The 18,769-nt window shown below is 42.1% G+C and overlaps 1 protein-coding gene across 1 annotated transcript in view; it reads right to left on the reverse strand.

Moving 5' to 3' along the window:
• cdc40 (cell division cycle 40 homolog (S. cerevisiae)) overlaps positions 1-18,769 on the reverse strand; it is a 147,090-nt gene that overhangs the window by 45,040 nt on the left and 83,281 nt on the right. Inside the window, exons 11-12 of the mRNA XM_041188268.1 lie at positions 17,718-17,833; positions 8,915-9,048 (exon numbers count right to left, since the gene is read on the reverse strand). Of these exons, the coding sequence (XP_041044202.1) occupies positions 8,915-9,048; positions 17,718-17,833 (250 nt within the window). The remainder of the gene's footprint in view (positions 1-8,914; positions 9,049-17,717; positions 17,834-18,769) is intronic.

Below are 18,769 nucleotides of genomic sequence, written 5' to 3' on the forward strand. Positions count from 1 at the left end.
TCCAAAAGTTTCCCACTCAGGTCCTGGTTACTTACTATAGTCGACATTATTCTTGTCTGGACAACTTACATCCTCACCTTTCAAACTGTCACAACCTGCGAAATGTTTCAAGTTGCATAACATCAATTCTAAATTAGGGATAAAATTCACTCTTAATTAAGACAAAGAATCACAGAGTGCAGAAGAGGGCTTTCAGCCCATCGAGTCTGCACCGACACGTGAGAAACACCTGACCTACCTACCTAATCCAGTTTACCAGCACTTGGCCCATAGCCTTGAATGTTATGACGTGCCAAGTGCTCATCCAGGTACTTTTTAAAGGATGTGAGGCAACTCGCCTCCACCACCCTCCCAGGCAGCGCATTCCAGACCGTCACCACCCTCTGAATAAAAAAGTTTTTCCTCCCATCCCCCCTAAACCTCCTGCCCCTCACCTTGAACTTATGTCCCCTTGTGACTGACCCTTCAACTAAAGGGAACAGCTGCTCCCTTTCCACTCTGTCCACGCCCCTCCATGCTTTCCAAAAATGTTGAGTTGTTACTAAAAGAATTGTTCAGTGAAGGTGTTCAATTTACAAATACATACAAAGGCAGCAGTTTCCATGATGTCAATCATTTATGAATTTAATCCAACCAATTGGCACTTAGCCACAGAGAAGTTTCTTTTCCATTAAAGGAATACTAGAGAAAGGAAAAAATGAACAACGCTGCATTTATATGGCATGTCTTCAGGACATTCCTAGCCACTCCAAAGCCAATAAAATACTTTTCAAGTGTATTCACCGCCAGTTTGTAGGTGCATACAGCAGCCTATTTGAATATGCAAAGTCCAATACACAGCATTTGAAATGACTGACTCATTGATCTGCTATGATGGTGTTAGCTGAGAAATATTGACAGGTACACTGTTAAACCTCCTGCCCTCTTTGGAATAGCACCATGGAATCATCCAGTAGAATGATTTAATGTCCTAACCAAAATATGGCACCACTGATAATCCAGCATTCCCTCATGTTATACGCACATATGAAGCAGAAGCAGGACTTCGTCACTCGGCCCCACTCTGCCATTCAATAAGATAATGGCTGATCTGATTGTAACCTCAGCTTCACATTGCTGCCAACCTCCGCTAGCTATTTACCTCCTTGCTTATCAAGAATCTATCCACTTCTGCCTTAAAGATTTTCAAAAACTCTGCCTCAACCACCTTTTGAGGGAGAGAATTCCAAACTCACAACCCTCTGAGAGAAGAAACTTTCCTCGTCTCTGTTTGAAATGGGCAACGCTTTATTTTTAAACAGTGGCCCTTTGTCCTAGATTCTCCCACAAGAGGAAGCAACCTTTCCATATTCACCATGTCAAGTTCCCTCAGGATCTAATATGTTTCAGCTTGCTACTCTTCTAAACTTCAGCAGATACAAGCCTAGCATGTCCAGCCTTTCATAAGATAACCTGCCCATTCCAGGTATTAATCTAGTAAACCTTCTCTAGACTGTTTCCAATGCATTTACATCTTCATTTAAAAAAGGAGACCAATATTGTACACAGTACTCCAGATGTGGTCTCACCATTGCCCTGTATAACTAAAGCGTAACCACTGTACTATTGTATTCAATTCCCCTCGCAATAAACAATAACATTCTATTAGCTTTGCTAATTACTTGCTGCACTTGCATACTAAACTTTTGCGATTCATGCACTAGGTCACCCATATCCTCTGCATCTCAGAGCTCTGCAATCATTCACTATTTAGGTAATATGCTTCTTTTTTATTCGTCCTGCCAAAATGGATGACCTTACATTTTCCCATGTTATACCCCATTTGTCAGATCTTTGCCCACTCACCTAACCTAGCTATATCCTTTCATAGCCTCCTAATATCCTCTTCACAATTTACTTTTCTACCTATCTAACTTAGTGTCATTTAAATTTCAGTTTAGATTATGCACTTAAATCTTGAAATGAGGATTTTGATCCACAACTCCTTGATTTAGAAATGATACTGCTACCAACTGAGCCAAACAGACTGCTGAAAAGAAACTAGGCTGGGAAAAATTGCCTCTAACCTACTGTTGTTAGCTGTTTCAAAGAAGCACTAGTGGAGATCTCGGGTAGTAGAGGGCATCTGTATATGCACATAGTCTGCAGTGTATAACATAAGACTGTACATACTGTACAACAAGACTTTTCATAGGAATGTACGAGATCCAAGAAAGGAATAGAGACGGGATTCTTTTCTCAAACCAACATCCATGTATTCCATAATATTCAGTACTAGAACCTAATGCTTTGACTGTGTAAAAAAAAAGTGGTAATCTCATTTTAATTTAACATTTTAATTATAAATCACATTATGTATCTGATAATAAAGATGAAGCGAAGGAAACGATACAGCATTTACTTTGCGAAAATCTGAGCGTTGAAATTAAAGTAGCTTGAGAAAAACATGATGCTCAAGAAATTTAATTAATGAACAAAGGATCCTTTCTGAAAGCACGTATATTTACTTTACAGAATATATTTATACAATTTGAAAGTTAAATCTTTTACTCTACAATTTTTCCACTCATTCCAAGCAGACATATTAGTCTATTTCATTGAATGGAATAAATCAGTTTAAAATTCAAACTGAGTTAATTTAATATTCAAGCGATGGTACCTACTAAGTGGCCAGTGCTGCCAAATCAACTAATTACTGTCAAGATATCAAGAGATTTTGTATTTAAACTGAATTAAACAAAAATAATGCTGAAAAATAGATTCTATAGGAGAGGTTTAAAAGTAGCTAGTGACATGGAATGAAAAAGCATTAGGACAAATCCAAGCAGCCAAGCAAAATTGCCCTTGAGAAGGTGGTTGTGAGCCACCTTCTTGTACTGCTGTAGTCCATGTGGTATAGGTACACCCACAGTGCTGTTAGGGAGGGAGTTCCAGACACTGACCCAGCAACAGCAAAGGAACAGCAATATAGTTGCAAGTCAGGATGGTGTATGGCTTGGAGAGGAATTTATAGGTTGTGGTTTTCCCATGCATCTGCTGTCCTTGTCCTTCTAGGTGGCAGAGGTTAGAGTTTAAAAGGTGCTGTTAAAGGAGCTTGGTGAATTGCTGTAGTGCATCTTGTAGATGGTACATACTAATGCCTCTGTACATCAGTGGTTGAGACAGTGAATGTTTAAGGTGGTGGATAGAGTGCCAATCAAGCAGGCTGCTTTGTCCTGGATGGTATTGAGCTTCTTGAATGTTGTTGGAGCTTTATAAGGTTGGTTCAGTTCAGTTTCTGGTCAATGGTAACCCCCATGATATTGATATCTATTATTTTCTGAAATGTAGATTTACTCCTAATTTCCATGTTTTAATTTTTCATCCAGTACTACCGTTTAGTTTTAGGGGCCACCAGTTGGATACAAATTTTCATTCTTCACTGCCAAATAGCACAATGGAGAATTGGATTAAAGGGGATGCATATCTGTGATAAAAAAAAACTGTATCACAGAAGTACTCTGGATGAACACAAGAAATAGGAGCAGGAGCAGAGCATACGGCCCAGTGAGCCTGCTCTGCCATTCAATATGATCATGGCTGATCTTGGGCTTCAGCTCCACTTCGCTGCCATTCTCCATACTCCTTGTTTCCCTGAGAGACCAAAAACCTGTCTATCCCAAACCTTGAATGTATTCAATGATGGAGCATCCACAACTCTCAGGGGCAGAGAATTCCAATGATTCACAACCCGTTGAGTTAAGTAGTTTCCCCTCATCTTAATCCTAAATGTTCAGTTCCTTATCCTGAGACCGTGCCCCCGTGTTTTAGATTCCTCGGCCAGCAGAAACAATCTCTCAGGGTCTACCCTATCAAGCCCCTTCAGAATCTTGAATGCCTCACTCAGTGAGGCTGCCTTCTCATTCTTCTAAACTCCAGTGAAAGTAGACCCAATTTGCTCAGCCTCTCATCATAGGACAACCCCCTCATCCCAGAGGCCAATTTAGTGAACCTTTGCTGTACCACCTCCAATGCAAATACATTTTTTCTTAAATGTGGAGACCAAAACTGCATACAGTACTCCAGATATGGCCTCACCAAAACCCTGTACAACTCTAGCAAGACTTCTTTATTCCTGTACTCCAATCCCCTTGCAATAAAGGCCAACGTGCCCTTTTACTTTCCTAATTGCTTTTCTTTACCTGTATGTTAATTTCTTGCAATCCTTGTATCAGCACACCCAAGTCTTTTCGAACATCAACAATTACAAATCTCTCACCTTGTTAAAAAATATTCAGCTCTTACATTTTTTCGACCAAAGTGAATAACTTCACACATCCCTATACCAAAATCCATCTGCCATCTTGTTGCCTACTCACTTAACCTGTCTATATCTCTTTGTAGCCTCTCTGTGTCCTCCCCAGAGCTTACTTTCCACCTGGTTTTGTATCATCAGCAAACTGAGATACATTACTCTCTGTCTCTTCATCTAAGTCATTAATATAGATTGTAGTTGTGGCCCCAACACTTACACTTATGGAACTCCACTATTCACTACCTACTAAATTGAAGAAGTCCCATTTATGCCCACTCTCTGCTTTCTATCTGTTAACCAGTCCTCTATCCATGCTAATATATTACCCCCAACTCCAGGCTCACTTATCTTGCCTATTATCTTTTTGAAACGCAGGTATACCACATTGACTGGTTCCCCTACATCTACCTTACTTGTTGCGCCCTCAGAAAAACTCCAATAAATTTGTTAAACATGATTTACCTTTAGTAAAACTATGTTGACTTGTTACTATTTTTGCAATATTGTATGCCTCTTCTTTTAATTTAATACTATCTCTAACTTCCTGAGTGAATCACAGGTGGATCTTTCTTGCTGAGTTTTTGTTTTTCCATGGAATGTACTTTTGTTGGACATTTTGAACTGTTTCTTTAAATGTTTCCTCATTGTTCATTTACAGCCATTTCTTTTTGTCTATCTATTCAACTTACTTTAACCTGTTATTCCCTCATACCTATGTAATTGGCTTTGTTTAAGTTCAAGATTCATGTTTATGATTGGAGTGTGTCACTTTCAAATTTAACCTGGAATTCAATATTATGATCACTATTTCCCAATGGATCTTTTACTACGACATTACTAATTAACCCTACTTCATTACACAATATTAGATCTAAGATTGCTTCATCCCTAGCTGGTTCCAAAATGTATTGGTCCAAGAAACTGTCACAAAAACATTCCACAAACTCATTTTCTAGACCTCTCTTGCCAATTTGATTGTTCTGGTCTATACGGAGATTAAAGTCCCCCACAATTATTACATTGCCTTGTAACTGTTACAAGCTCCAATGATTTCTTGCTAAATGCTCTGTCAATCAGCATAACTACTGTTAGGAGGCATATAAACTATTCCCATGGGTGTTTTTTGACTCTTACTGTTTCTAATTTCTATCCATACTGATTCTTCTTCATGATCTTGAGTCATTATGTCATCCTTTAGTATCTCCTTCTCCTTTGCCATTTTGTGCCTTTCCAAATTATTGTGTACCCTAGAATATTTATTTCCCAATCTTGATCACCATGTAACCATGTCGCTGTGATGGTGATTAGATCTTAATCATTTATCTTATTGCAGATGTTTCATGCATTCAGATAAAGAGCTTTTAATTTTAATTTTTTACTTCTATTCCCTATTCATTGATGTACAATTTTTCTGAACCTCTCTGCCCCTTCCTGTCACATTCTGCTCATCTTTACCCACATTGCTATACTCCTCCAATGCCTCAACCTCTCTCTTTGGATTTTTAAACCTCCCTTCACCCGAACCCTCTACCTGCACCACTTGCCCCCCACCAACCCCCTCTCCCTTGTTAGTTTAACACCCTGACCTCAGCCTTAGTTATACGACTGCTCAGGACACTGGTCCCAACCTGGTTCAAGTGGAGCCCATCCCAACGGAACAGCTCACTCTTCCCCGAGTACTGACGCCAGTGCCCCAAAAACTGAAACCCCTTCTTTCCACATCACTTTTTAAGCCACATGTTTATTTGTCTAATCTGCTTGACAATATGGCAATTGGCGTGTGGCTCAGGTAACAATCCAGAGATTATTACCTTTGATATTTAGTGTTTTAATTTGGATCCTAGCTGGACTGGACTAGCCATATAAATACTGAAGCTACAAGAGCAGGTCAGAGGCTAGGAATTGTGCGACAAGTAACTCACTTCCTGACTCCCCAAAGCCTGGCCAGAAGTCACAGTCAGAAGTGTGATGGAAAATCCCCACTTGACTGGATGAGTGCAGCTCCCACAACACTCAAGAAGCTTGATGCCGTCCAGAACAAAGCAGCCCGCTTAATTGGCACCACACCCAAAGACATTCACTCCCTCCACCACCGACGCACAGCAGCAGTATGTGTGCCATCAACAAGATGCACTGCAGCAATTCACCAAGGCTCCTTTGACAGCACTTTCCAAACCCACGAAAGATAACTAAATCACTATCGCTCCGTACAGTCGGTATTATTCCTCCCTCCCCCGATTTAAAAATAAACACAAGAAAAAAAAATGTCATCGTCTCCCTTAGTGTTTACGGAGGTTCTTCAGCCGTTTTTCTAGATTGGCATCTGTGTCTTCCAGGACCACTGGCTCTGCCTTTTTCTAGGACAAGGGCAGCAGGTAAATGGGAACACCACCACCTGGAAGTTCCCCTGCAAATCACTCACCATCCTGACTTTGAAATATATCACTGTTCTTTCACTGTTGCTAGGTCAAAATCCTGAAATTCCCTTCCTAACAGCACTTCGGTTGTACCTACACCACAAGGACTCCAGTGGTTGAAGAAGGCAGCTCACTATCACCTTCTCAAGGGCAACTAGGGATGGGCAATAAATGCTGGCCTAGCCAGCGAAGCCCACATCTCATGAATTAATAAAAAAAATGTTATTTGACAGCATGGAGCATCACATTGATCCTGTCCTTGCTCTATATGTGAGGTTATCCACTTCGGTTGAAGGAACAGATGTGCAGAATATTTCCTAAATGGTAAGAGATTAGGATGTGTAGATGTACAAAAGTATTTGGGTGTCCTTGTCCATAAGTCACTGAAGGCTAACATGCAGGTGCATCAAGCTATTAGGAAGGCTAATGGAATGTTTATCACAAGAGGATTTGAGTGCAGGAGTAGTGAAGTCTTGCTCCAATTCAATAGAAGCTTGGTTAGACCGCACCTGGGATACTGTGTGTAGTTTTGGTCCCCTTATCTCAGAAAGGATATTATTGTCATAGAGGGAGTGCAACGAAGGTTCACCAGACTTGTTCCTGGGGTGGCGGGACTGTCTTATGAAGAGAGATTGGGGAAACTGGGCCTGTATTCTCTAGAGTTTTGAAGAACGAGAGGTGATCTCATTGAAACCTACAAAATACTTAAAGGAATAGACAGGGTAGATGCAAGCAAGACATTTCCCCTGGTTGGAGAGTCTAGAGCCAAGGCACACAATTTCCAAATAAGGGAGAAGCCACTTAGGACTGAGATGAGGAGAAATTTCTTTACTGAGAAGGTTGTGAATCTTTGGAATTCTCTAACTCAGATGGCCGAGGAAGCTCAGACATTGAGTATGTTTAAGGTAGAGATTGATAGATTTCTGATTAACAATAACGCAAAGGGTTATGGGGATAGTGTGGGTAAAAGGCATTGAAGTTTGATCAGCCATGATCATATGATTGGCGTAGCAGGCTCAATGGACCGTGTGGCCTTATCCAGTTCCTCTGTTCCTGCATTTACATATGCATACGTTCATAGTGATCATCTGGCTGCGTTAATCCTTGATTGATTGTGGTTCCCATACCACTGTTCCTGCTGAGAATTACTCAGCAAAGAATTGATCTCCATCAGCTACTCATTGTTTTCATCACCTGAGCTATCAGTGGAGCTAGGAAAATTCCAATTAAGCACAATTGTTTTGTAGCTATTAGCAGACAAAACCCTAGTCAAAGTGGATGTAATACTAAATATAAGATTTTAATTTAGAGTGTACTGCAATGTATTTTTGTGGTTGGTTAAGAACACCTACTGATTTTGACTGCGGAAATGCTGGGTCCCTTCAACTAGCTTTAGCAACACTGACACTGAGGTGAGTCAGCTGTTCATCAAGATCTTGTGGCCCTTCTGGAAAGTGCATGCCTGCAGATATTGTGTGAAGACTGTAATGCCTTCCACATTCAATTAGCTTGAATGAGAAATGATTACATGCCTCTAAGAGCAGTGATAGAAAACTAGAAAAACAATCATCAAAAGGAATATAGTACAGGTGTCACAATTGTCGTTAGAATCTGGATTCATCTACTTTAATTTTCTGTAAATGCTTCAGTTTACTTTCAGCTTTGCTCTACTGCAGAACAATGAATGACCAGAAGTCTGATATGAACTTTTCAAGGGGTTTACATCACAATATTTTGTTGTACAAACAATCTGATCTAACTCTCAAGCCATTAGTAAGTCAACAGTTTTACCATGTCAGTTATCTGAAGTGAATTACTATAAACCACTATGTACCTTCACGCACATTATCAGTGGACTCCATACCTGGTTCACCATTCTGACCAGTAATAAAGACTATTTCAAAGTGTGAAATATTTACAACTACTTAAAGCTATTTTCCTTTAAGGTAAACTCAGAACAATAGCCTCTGCAGAATCTTTACCTTAGCAGGGCCCAAGTAAAAGTTAAAATTTTTTTAAAAATCGCAGTATTTACATGAATCATAGCATAATCTGAGTATAATGTCAGGAAAATTCCACCATGAGGCAAGTTGGGCACTTTCTTGGCGTATTTTTCTCATTCACCTATTTTCCCCATCTCTCTCACACACATACACAGAAAATGAAGATCAAACCTCATTTCCACAGTGGTTAAGAAACTTACCATTCCCAGACTCGGAGGCTTTTGTCATCAGAAGTGCTCACAAATCGCCTGTTTTCATCCACAAATGTGATGGTATTAACAGCTCCCAGATGTCTATCATACTCCTGAACAATCTCTCCAGATCGAATGTCCCACTGTAGAAAGAAAATTTGATTCTTCATGTTGACCATTTTAAGGCAAGAGAGAATATGAACAACTAATTGTTTTTACACAATAAATATATTAAAGCTCAGGAGCTCCACAGCAGGTTATTAAAAAAGTTCTTTCTCAAAGAAATTTGAATTTTTCCATCCAATTACTGTAATTAATTTTAGAAACTTGCTTTGATTAAAAGTGATGCAGATTTTTGAGATACCAGTACATGCTCTTTTTTAAAAAGCATTATTTACTTATTGCAAATATTTTACCAAATAGATGATTCAATGCTAGTGTTCTTGTGTCCTCTGCAATAGGATTATTCTCCTAGTTTGAATAACTTCATATTAATTACCCACTGAAGATGAACCCTGATGAGCTCAAAATTATTTCTTATAAAATCTTTAAATTGTGACAAATGAAAATAGGTAAAGATTAATTTAAAGTACAATAAAGGGTTATCTTTGCTAAATCTTGAAAGCTGGAAATAAAGGAAAATGTAATCATCAATTCACTGGCTTCCAGAAACTTTGGCTATTCCGTGAAAGCAGTGAACAAAGACGGTGAAGACAAGTGATACTTCTGCTTGCCCCCGCCTCCTCCCAATTCTGGCAATCTTCCCACCCACTCTCCTCAGCTGTGGCTTTGTGCTGCAGGATTCTCACCTGATAGGGCTCTAAGCCTGTCAATTGTGCTGTTTGTGGGCGGTAAACCAACAGAAAAAAATTTTGAGAAGCAGGAGTCCCAGTATTTTGGGTTTCCTGACCTTAGAATTGCAACCTCTTCATGGAATCCACTTCCAGGCTAAAATCCAGGCCAAAAACTCAATTTAAATTATTACAATTGAGGCATTTAATCAATTGAATACCATTCCAGAAACATTCCTCAACAATTTTAGCCTCTAAATGACTTTAGGAATTGACCAGTTGGACCACTTCCTGACAAGGAGCAGACCAGGTTAAGTATCGATCTATTTTGGTAACTAGTCATCGTCATTGTATTCCTGTCCTTAGACAATCCATGAACAATGACATTGGAATATGAGCTATTACAAAAACATCCACCTCATCAAGCAGAGTCTAAGCTTTAAGGCCCCTAGGCAGCACTGCGATAGTCTAACTTCTCTTGATCTTATGTAACATTTTCGCAAAAAGGAGTGGACTAATCTCAGCAGGTCTCTGGTACTGTTTTAAAATTATCCCATGGCTTTACAAACATCTGCGGCTACTTAAAGTTAAAAATCTGTGCGCAGAATAATTAATTAGTTAAGAATGTCTTTTCTTAAACACTGGGTGTTCTTCACTGTTTAAGGTCACTGACTGAATGGGAATCTAATACTGTTGTTACATTTTGCTAACATGTCGTTACAGTCACCCTGCACTACAGAAATGCACTAAATCATTTCAAAAATCAAAAATGCACACACAAACTGAGCCCCAATAAACCCATACTTTGTGACACTCATATGACTCTATTCACACCCATTTTCCAAAGTATAGGAATGCTAACTACAACTAGCTTCATTCTTACTCATGATCCTGATAATATCTTGTATTGTTGCCATGCCATCAAAGCAGAAACTTATTACATCATAATAACCAAGGAAATTTAACATATACTTTTAAACACGCGGTAGAACATTAAGCAAAAGAAAAACAGATTGGTTGACGAGAACTGCAAAATCTCCACATGCAGAGAGTCACCATTGCTCTGTGCTGTTAACTATTTTCAATTAATGAGCCAAAAATGCAAAATAGTCTGAATTGTGAAATGAAAAACTGCAGAACAAATTTTCAAAAGACAGATGGGAAAATGACTGGACCATCTACAAATACCTTTAGTGCAAGGCTGACACAGCATGAAGTGATGGCCTCCTTATCAGTGTGGAACCCATTCAATCATAGACTTAGTAACAATATCAGCTAAATAATAGAAGAATAGAACCAAACATTTCTGGAAGACTGCACTGCTGCAACACAGCTGTTACCGCCTATAGAAAAGGAGCAATGAATGTTACATATGTGCAGAAATATTGAGTGGTGGGTGAGAAATTGGGCTTGTTACTGCCCACTTTTTGGGCACTACGAGTGTCCTCAGAGCTCAAAAATGAAGTTTGTCACATTCTCGGGAATTTGTCAGGTGAATAGCATCTGATGTCAAATTAGTGTTGATGTTAGCACATGTGGAGTAAACGTCTGCTGGAAGTATGCAGGAAAGGCAGATCATGACTTCAATCAGCCTGCAATGCTGATTTGATGCCAGCGGTTTTGGAGCTCAATGCTCCAGCCAACACCCTCTCTTAAGTTCAAACAGCTGAGTACATGGAAGCAGCAGGAAGGACATCCCCCACCCCATGAGTAATATTTACTTTTGGGTTAGTTGTTGATTGATTTCTTCTGTTTTTTTCTACAATTCTACAAGCTTTTGTTGCTTTCTATACTTGTTTCAAGCTGCAGAAGTCTAAAAGAGGTGATGTGGTGGGTGCTGAACAGCTTTTTCCTGACTTCAAGGCTTCTGCGCAATCCAGTTGCTTTCACATGGTGTACATGTTTGTCACGGTTTCCCTTGAAATACAGCATGACTTGGGAGAACGAATAGAAGCCATGAAGAGCGAGACAAGCTGATGGAAAGGGGATTAGGAGGGGGGGGGCGGAAAAGGCTTTTACAAGAGACCAGGGTGTTCAATTCTTCTACACTAGCCTCAGCAAGGAACAATGTATACAACATCTGCCCTATAGTAAGGATGAAATTAGCCACCTCCTGCAGCTACAATGGCAACCTCAAAGCAAGGCAAAGAACACACAAGGCGACAGTGGCAATAACCGTTGATATGTCTGACTTTCCCAGGCTGGAGCTAGAATCATTTGCAACATCCTACAGCTTTGTGTTCAAGGCCCACTTCAGGACCCGATGGCCAGAGAAGCTGCATTCATAACGTGGCCAAACAGGTTGATTATTAGCCTGTGAATCCTCCCAATATACCTGATGGCAGATGGTAAGAGTGAGAGTGTTTCCTGGTCAGCCATGCTGCTGAAAGCAGCAGCAAACCACTGCAGTACTTTGTCAAGCATAATCATGGACCAATCCAATGGAAGTCCATGGTCACCAACACCCTCTTATGGATGGCACCTGAAGGAGGAGGAGCTACTGGGTGACGAGGGCTATTTGTTGACCACATGGATGATGACTGGTGTGTAACCCATGCACATGTGTGCAATAAGCGTACAATGAAAGCCATGTTGTCATGCAAAACATTTGGAGCACATCACTGCTGGATTGAAACAATGTGCGGAATTGTCCCAGATTTGCACTAAGTACGGTAGTGGGCGGAAAAAATGACATTTTACCCGCTGCCCCAACAGTGGCTTTTCACACTGTATCATCCCAATTCTGTCTCATTAATTGTGCTTTCCTAGGAAACACAACTTTTCCATGGTGGGCAGGCTCTCTGTTATGACACAGCAGTTGGTAAAGGCTGATTTGTTTAAATCCCAGAGGGAAACTTGAACAACTGTCATAACCTATATTTTCACTTGATATGTTTGAGATGCAGCACTGAATTCGGGAGTAAAACTGCCAAGCCTCAAGAGGCTTTTATATAAAACTAAATTATACATTTATTAATTTAACAACCAATTAAACACATACATGTCTACAAATTAATACCAAAATAACTTTTAAACAAATCCCCAAATTAATCGCTCCCAGGTAAATCTTCACCAAGGCAACAATAACCCATAGACTTTAAACAGACACAGGCAAAGCACATTTGATCTTATAAATTCAAAATGAGGTCCCTTGCAATTTGGTTCCTTCACAAATAATTGTAGGCTTACAGGCTGGTTATATGTGAAATGCCTCTGAGCCACACACACAAACACCTCTCGGTCTATCCCTAGCTTTCCCTTTGAATATAAATCCAAACAATAAAAACCCCTTTCATAGCACCAGTTTTATTAGTAATATAAACACATTGCTTGGTGTCCCCTAGCTAGGTGCATGAAGGGAGGAGATCGCAGGGGACCTGACCCGAATTTTTAATTTCTCTCTGGCCACGGGGGAAGTGCCAGAGGCCTGGAGAACAGCCAACGTGGTTCCACTATTTAAGAAGGGTTGTAGAGATATGCCAGGGAACTACAGACCAGTGAGTCTCGCGTCAGTGTTAGGGAAACTATTGGAGAAAGTTCTGAAGGAGAGTATCTATCTCCACTTGGAGAGTCGAGGTTTGATCAGGGATAGTCAGCATAGCTTTGTCAGAGGGAGGTCATGCCTAACAAATTTGATTGAATTTTTTGAGGAGGTGACCAGGTGTGTAGATGAGGGTAGTGCAGTTGAAGTAGTTTATATGGATTTCAGCAAAGCCTTTGACAAGGTCCCACATGGGAGACTTTTAAAGAAGGCAAAGGCACATGAGATACAGGCTAATTTGATAAGGTGGATTCAAAATTGGCTTAGTTGTAGGAGGCAGAGGGTGATGACAGAAGGATGCTTTAGTGACTGGAAGCCAGTGTCCAGTGGCGTACCACAGGGATCTGTGCTCGGTTCCCTATTATTTGTCATTTATAAAAACGACATAGATGACTATGTGGGGGTAGGATTAGCTGAATGTCCTGAGCATTTTGAATGCTGCCTGCTGGCATTCGTTTTCAGTTGTCCATCTGAGCTGACCTGCATGTTCGCCCACCCAATGGTCACAATCCAATGCAGCACTGACACATATCTGCAGCAGCACCTGATCTCGCCACCACGACTGTCATTTCACTTCCGATTTGGACAGCATTGGTCTGGATTCGGTTTTTTGTGTGTGCCCCTGTCTTTTCCCCTCGCCCAGTCACCCATTTCCTTTCCCACATCACGGTTAACCCCCCTGGCATCACCTTCCACCTCCTCTCCGTGACCTACCAACCACAACGCTTTTCCTTCGTGGATGTCCAGGTGAACGAGCACATTTCCTTCCTTCCCAAAAATCCCACCCCCATCCATATTCACCTCCCTGACCTCCTCCTTCCCACCCCCAGAGTCTGTGTCTGCCTGCCTCTGAGTCTCCACCAACCAACCTTACCGTCCCTTCTACCGCTACCGTCGAACACTCATCTTTCCACCCTATCACCTCACTCTGCCCTTAGTCATTCTCACCATTCCCTCATACCACGCCCAACCTCAGTTCGTTCCCCAGGAGGCAGTCATGGGCCTATCAGAACCCTCCCTCACATGTTCACCTGGATATTCCCTCCTCGGAAACCCATTCCCCCTACCCCCATGCCACCGACCCCCCCCCGCCAGACACCCTCAGCCACCCTTACTTCTTCGGCCACCCTTATTCCTTCCCCTCTCCTGACTCCTTCCTCCAGCCTTGCTTCTTCCTCCATCCTGACTCCCCCAGACACTCTCACTTCATCCCCCAGCTTTACTCCTTCGCAAATCTTTCCTCCACCTTTTCTTCATCCCAGCTCCCGGATTCCCTCTCCTCTCCTCACTCCTTCCTTCCCACAGACTCCCTCTCCTCTCTGCTCTGCTTCCAGCCCACCCCCGACTCCTTCCCCTCTCTGCCCTCCTTCCCTTACACCTTCCACCGCCATTACACCAACTTCCCAGTTGCCATCTTCTCCCCCGTTACCTCTTCCTCTCCCGTACTCCCTCCCCACTCCCAACCTCAACCCCCTGACAACTTCATTACCCCTCCATAACCTCAGCCCGACATCTTCATTTCCCCCTTCCCAAACTCACCCCTCCCCCCCGACACCTTCATTCCCCCTCACCCGCCTGACACCTCCATTCACCCCCTCCCAACCTCACACCACCCTCCCCGACATGTCCTAGACCTTCCTCTCTCACCTCCTCAACCATCATCCATTGTGAGCATCAACGGTGACTTTCCAACATCTGTGAGCTTCTTAGCTGCAGAGCCACGTCCATGAGAATCCACCCAGCATGCCATGGACATTCCTCCAGGATCTCATTGCTGTCGGGCTCCAACATCTGCTCCTCGGATGTCCACGATGTGAACAAGGCCCTGGCAGTAAGTCCCAAACTTTGCAAGTCCAGTTGTCAAGATGTGTTCTACACTGGCATGTTTTCCTGCTGATGTGGACAGATGATCCAGTGGGTGGGGGGGGTGAGTCCAGCAGGCTGGCCTGAGAATGCTGGTGTATTACATTGAGGCTCCTGAAGTCCAATGGTGGGGAACGCAGCCCACCATCGGTGGGCGGAGCAGATGATTGCAAACTGGTGAAACCGATTTTTGGCCTTCTTGTCATATTGCCTGCTCATGCCACCATACACGCCCGATACCAGTGGGCACAGGAAATCCTGGCTAATGCTTCTGTTGCTGGTACTGCTCTGGAGGAGCTTGACTGTACTTGGCAGATGAAGCATCAAGATTCGTGGTGGTCTGTTGCATGCTGCACAGCCTCACCATCATGAGAGGACTGACTAATCGGCCAGCTATATGGTGAGCAGCTGAGAAACAGGAGGAGGAGCAAGAAGAGGAAGCCTAGACAGCCATTTTCTGTTCAGGCTGTTGGTGAAAATGTGATTACCAGTAACTGCAGCCCCACTTTCCCATTCACCAAAAGTTAATTTTACCTTCCCTCTGTCACTGACCATCAGTATCCACTTGACCAGCATGAAAAAATAAACAATCCAAATCAAATTTATAAATGTAGTCATGCCATATTGCATACTAAAGTCAGCTAACCACCCTTGTGCATTCCCTTCTTATCTGTTTTCAGAGTGCTTTTACCAGTCCTAGTGTACCGACACTGTGCACCCCAGTGGCTGCAGCAAGGCTAATAGAACGAAACTGCAGATGGCCTTGGAGGATGACCTTGAGGAGCTCTGGGCCTAGAAAGCCCAGCTTTGGGCTGCTCCATCTGCAGCACAGTCTGAGCTGGCTGATTGTGGCAATAACAAGGGTGTTGGTGGAATGGCAGTGGTAGGGGAACAAATACTATCACCATGGTCACCTCCTCAGTCTTCAGTCTTCCATTTCAACACTCAGATGTTGCCTAGCTTTTTCTTGTGCTGTAATAAAAGCGGAGAAATCTGCCATCAGGTGCTGCATCATGGTGGGGTCTAAGTGCACTAATGTAGTTGGCCACCATTTCCATGCTGCAGAGAATGGGCTCCAAGCTCTGTACAATTCCCCATTGCCGTGTTGGTCCTGGACTTCTCCTCTACAGTGACCACAGGATTTTTGGCAGGCTTCCTAATGCATTAAGCATTCTGTTTTACGTACCCATCAGCAGGCTGATGTAGGCTGCCCTATCAAAGTGCTCATTTGAGTCCTCTGCAGCAGAAACAGTGCGTGACCTCACCCTCCAGCAAGCTGGCACCAGCACTATCCTTGCCCTGGCTGCAGCCTACTCATACATAGTTTTTAAAATCAAAAGAGAGTGTGGTATCAGTGAAGTGGGATGTGAGCGGGAGGATTAGATATGCAGATATCATCACCTCTGATGGTTTTAGCCCTGATGCTGGCCACAGTCATGACTGTCTCAATAATGGCCAGCACAGTTTCCTCCTTGGGGGTTGGAATATGCATGCATATCTTTCCCCTCCTCTTTGGTGTGTGTCAGCTTGTCTTGCAAGAGAGGGAAATATGTACATAAGTGTGGTACAATCTGTTTGGCTGATGGAGCTGACATGCTTGATTAGCTGACAGTGCGTACAATTTTTGAGATGTGGATACGAGGCTTGAAGCAGTGTTAAGTGTGATAAGGGCAAAGTGAAGCATATGAATGTTAGGTTTGATGACTGATTGATAGAGATTGTTGGTTTCTGGGTGATGGAAATGTGATGATTTAAGCAGTGGCTGAGGCTGTTGATAGGACATGATATTTGAAGATACATTCACTGACCTTAACCACTTCTATGAGGTCAATGAATTTCTTGCAGCATTGCATCCAGGTCCCCAGGTTTTAACTCCTGGTACTGAGCTACATGCCCACTACTCCACCTGTACTTTGACCATGTGCTGGAAGGCCTTCTTCTCCCGCTGTGGATATGGGGCATCTCTGTTCTTCTCCAACCTCCTCCATCAAGATCTTCAGTGCACCATCTGTAAATCTTGGAGACCACTGGCTTCCCTGTGGTGTTATTCCTCACTTTTTCCCAGATTAGATTTTCTTCAACCACAAACCCAGCAACTGTTTCAGCTACAATACACCCCACCCACCACCGCTGCGTGCCCTGGCCTTTAAGAGGTGCAGGATAGCTTTTAAGTTGTTCATGTTAACAATATTGGCCCCCAGCTGATGCATCCAGCCAATGAACAGCGCTGACTTGGATGCAGAGAACATTAAAATGAGCAAAGTTGGCACGCTGCTTGCAATGCAATCAATGGGTACTGGTTGACCTCACATGCCAATCCACACAGATGGAAAAATGTAAAAACCAGTTACTCAAAATTGTTTTTATTGTTTTGTGAAGCTGTTGTTCAGCAGCACTGCCAGTTTCAGCAGGTCATTTGACCACCCACTCACTGTATTGAAAACTTATGAAAATGAAAGTCCTAACCAAATACAAATATAGAAAAATATGTAATTATAACTACATTATTTCCCACCCTGTTGTGATTGCCTCTGGAACTTTGAGAGTACATCAAGAAGCCATTAATACAATACAACAGAACTTAAAACAGGAATGGGGCACAAAAGGCAATTCTCACCTGGACAATTTTCTTATCTGACATTCCAGCCACAAACAGATGCTGCTTGTCTTCATCAGGATTGAACTTGACACAGTATGGAACTTTGCGATTAGAAAACTTGGCTGTACATTTCCCTAATGGCAAAGAAACAATATAAAAGAGGTAAGCCAATGGCGTAAGAAATCATGCAGCATTGCAAACTAAAGAACAAAACCTTCAGAGAGACTGCTATACAATTAATCACACAATGGGAAATATATGCATGAGTGAAATCTTTTACTGAGCTGTCACTGCAGTTGCACTGGGGATAATAATTTGACCTGGGTTGATGGGTTGGAAGGAGATAGCATTGGATGGTTCACTTTATGTAAGCAGTTACATGTATGGGAGAAGCAAGAGCAGTAAATGAAAAACAAAAAAGATTAATATTCCTCTATTTTTCACAAAATTCTTAAAAAATTAAAAATTTGTAAGCAATCTTCTAAGCACCACCAAGGAGATTATTTCACTGTAAAACTGTAGTGCATAGGTAGCCTATCTAAAAAAGTGGCGGAAGCAGATTCAATTGCAATTTTCATAAGGGAATTAGATAAATACTTGAAAAGCAGAAATTTGTAGGGCTGTGGGCAGATAGTTGGGAGTAGAACTAAATGGACAGCAATTTCAAAGAACATGATTTCATGAAGGGCTGAACAGTCTCTTGTTCTTTATGATTCCAAAATCCAATAATTTCCTCTAAGAAGGGATATCGATTGTGCTAACAGGGTCTGGCCGAGTTGGAACTCAAGTCTCACATCAACATGTTTTTACAGTCCGGTCATATTTCAATTTGCACAGTGAGCTACAAGTGCTGAACCATTGATGGCTGTCAGCTCATTTGTCTTTATGGAGCTGACACAACTGTAACAGGTTGGTAGGTTGGGAGGGGTGCAATCACAAGGGATGAGAAGATTTTTCTGTGGCCTGGAGGTGCATGGTTAGAACCTATTTAACAAAACTTACTGTAATTATAAATTTTGGATCAGCATTCAAATCTGCATCAACTACAGAGCTGTAGGCATCATAGCTAC

Source organism: Carcharodon carcharias, chromosome 5, assembly GCF_017639515.1.
Source record: "Carcharodon carcharias isolate sCarCar2 chromosome 5, sCarCar2.pri, whole genome shotgun sequence".
Taxonomy (NCBI): Eukaryota; Metazoa; Chordata; class Chondrichthyes; order Lamniformes; family Lamnidae; genus Carcharodon; species Carcharodon carcharias.